At 34.4% G+C, this 1,614-nt stretch overlaps 1 protein-coding gene across 2 annotated transcripts; it reads right to left on the bottom strand.

The window, feature by feature from the left end:
• On the bottom strand, nucleotides 1–1,343 carry LOC135120823 (uncharacterized). Of its 2 annotated transcripts, none has more exons than XR_010278757.1 (2): nucleotides 116–1,343; nucleotides 1–66 (listed from the first exon to the last, which is right to left on the bottom strand). XR_010278757.1 is itself a non-coding variant. In XM_064045140.1 (2 exons), the coding sequence occupies exons 1-2, from the start codon at nucleotides 1,334–1,336 to the stop codon at nucleotides 239–241; spliced, it is 1,050 nt and encodes a 349-aa protein (XP_063901210.1). In that variant the 5' UTR covers nucleotides 1,337–1,343; the 3' UTR covers nucleotides 29–238. The 2 variants fall into 2 exon arrangements, 1 of the variants encoding a protein (XP_063901210.1); XM_064045140.1 differs by having other exon boundaries at nucleotides 29–933; nucleotides 982–1,343.
• Nucleotides 1,344–1,614: the final 271 nt, after the last annotated feature.

Raw genomic sequence — 1,614 nt, 5'->3', positions numbered from 1 at the left:
TTGTGGGCTGCAATCAAGACACCACCACCTCTAGACTTGGAAGTGGCCAAATTGTCCCTGTCTCTTCTAAAAACATTAAAATAGTTTACATCAAAAAACTCACCGCTATTAGTACCATTGTGCAACCACGATTCAGTTAAAATAATCATATCAAATTCAGTCATTGTTAATGAATTAACAAAAATTTCTGCAGATTTGGTGTTCATGCCACGCACATTCTGATAGTATATACTTATATTTAAGACACATCTAAAAAATTATTTCCCAAAGGTGCAGGTGTACTGGCTAGAAAACTGTTTGGTGAATTAGAATTTATCTGAGTATTAGTAATATTCTCAGGATTAGCAGGATGTTTAAAATTAGGAATCTTATTTATTTCTATTTGAATTGGTTCTGCAAAAACAACATTTCTAAGTTTCGCCAGTGCAAATTTATACGCAAAGCAGTTGGTGTAATCCCAGGCTGAATGATCTACTCCTATATCAAACCCATGTATATGTCTTAAGTCTCTACAGTTAATACACATTTTTTTTTCTGACGTACAGCTGTTTACCTGATGCGAACCCGCACATATTGGACAAATCATTTGTCTTGGGCATTTATTTTTCGTATGATTTAACCCACTACATTTAAAACAGCGAACCACATTTGTATCATCATACACTTTGCAAATATTTATTCCAACCAATAATCCGCCAGCATCCATTATTTTTTTGTATGTAATAATATCTAGTTGTAGAGTAGCTTGAAGAACTTTTTTATTTTTCCGCAACTCCCAAAAATTTAGCAAGCGTAGTTCGGTTGCGTCGGCTAGCAGATCACTGTTTTGAGATTTCAAGTAATTCATAAATGTCTCTTTATTCAAACACGATGGAATACCTACCACTCGAATCTTAGGATGCTCCGATCTAAGGACAAAAACATCATAATCACCTGAAAGTTTATCAGTAGCGAGTCTTTTTAATTTATTTGAATGCTCACGATCGTTGCACCCTACAATAACAGCTCCTCCTTTGGTTGTTTTAGCATTAGTAACACGAATATTTTCATTAACCAGATCAACATTCCGCAACAAATCTTCTTGCGTTTTCACTGCTTGTTGAGCAACCTTAGGCTTAATCATGACTTTAGATTTTGTAGACTCAGATAATTTTGTTGCATATGATTTTTTTACTTCAGAATTACACGGTATTTTATCAGATGAGTGGTTATTATTATTAGTGCTGTTTGATGTTAAACTAGCAACTGCTTTATTAGTTAATGTACGAACTAAATCAATATTTGATTGTTTGAGAACATCAATCTCCCTCCTAAGTTCTGCAATTTCTACTACCATATTACTGTTTGCACTAGAAATAATATTCTCAATCTCGCAGCGAAATTCAGCACTTTGAAAAACAGCGGCATAATTAGATGTGATAACGTTCGGTGTATCAACAAAATAATTGTACATAGGTATTTTAAAAATTCCGTTACAATCTGCACAAAGAAATTTTACATGCGTAGAATATCGACGAAGTCGTTCACAAGTCGCTTTATCCTGTTGCAACAACCCCAGACAAGAAAAATGAACTGGACGCCCGCACCCATCACAGGAAAATGCAATTGATTTTT

The sequence above is a fragment of the Zophobas morio genome, unplaced genomic scaffold (assembly GCF_036711695.1).
Source record: "Zophobas morio isolate AGI-343-1 ecotype UQ-CSIRO unplaced genomic scaffold, CSIRO_AGI_Zmor_V1 ptg000425l, whole genome shotgun sequence".
NCBI classification, from domain to species: domain Eukaryota; kingdom Metazoa; phylum Arthropoda; class Insecta; order Coleoptera; family Tenebrionidae; genus Zophobas; species Zophobas morio.
This window is presented reverse-complemented; position numbering and strand designations above follow the sequence as displayed.

Bases quoted from the DNA above. Each gene is read 5' to 3' on its own strand.
- LOC135120823 (XM_064045140.1), bottom strand. From the start codon at position 1,336: ATGGTAGTAGAAATTGCAGAACTTAGGAGGGAGATTGATGTTCTCAAA. The intron at 934-981 runs GTGAGCATTCAA...ATAAACTTTCAG, and splicing joins TATTGTAGGGTGCAACGATC to GTGATTATGATGTTTTTGTC.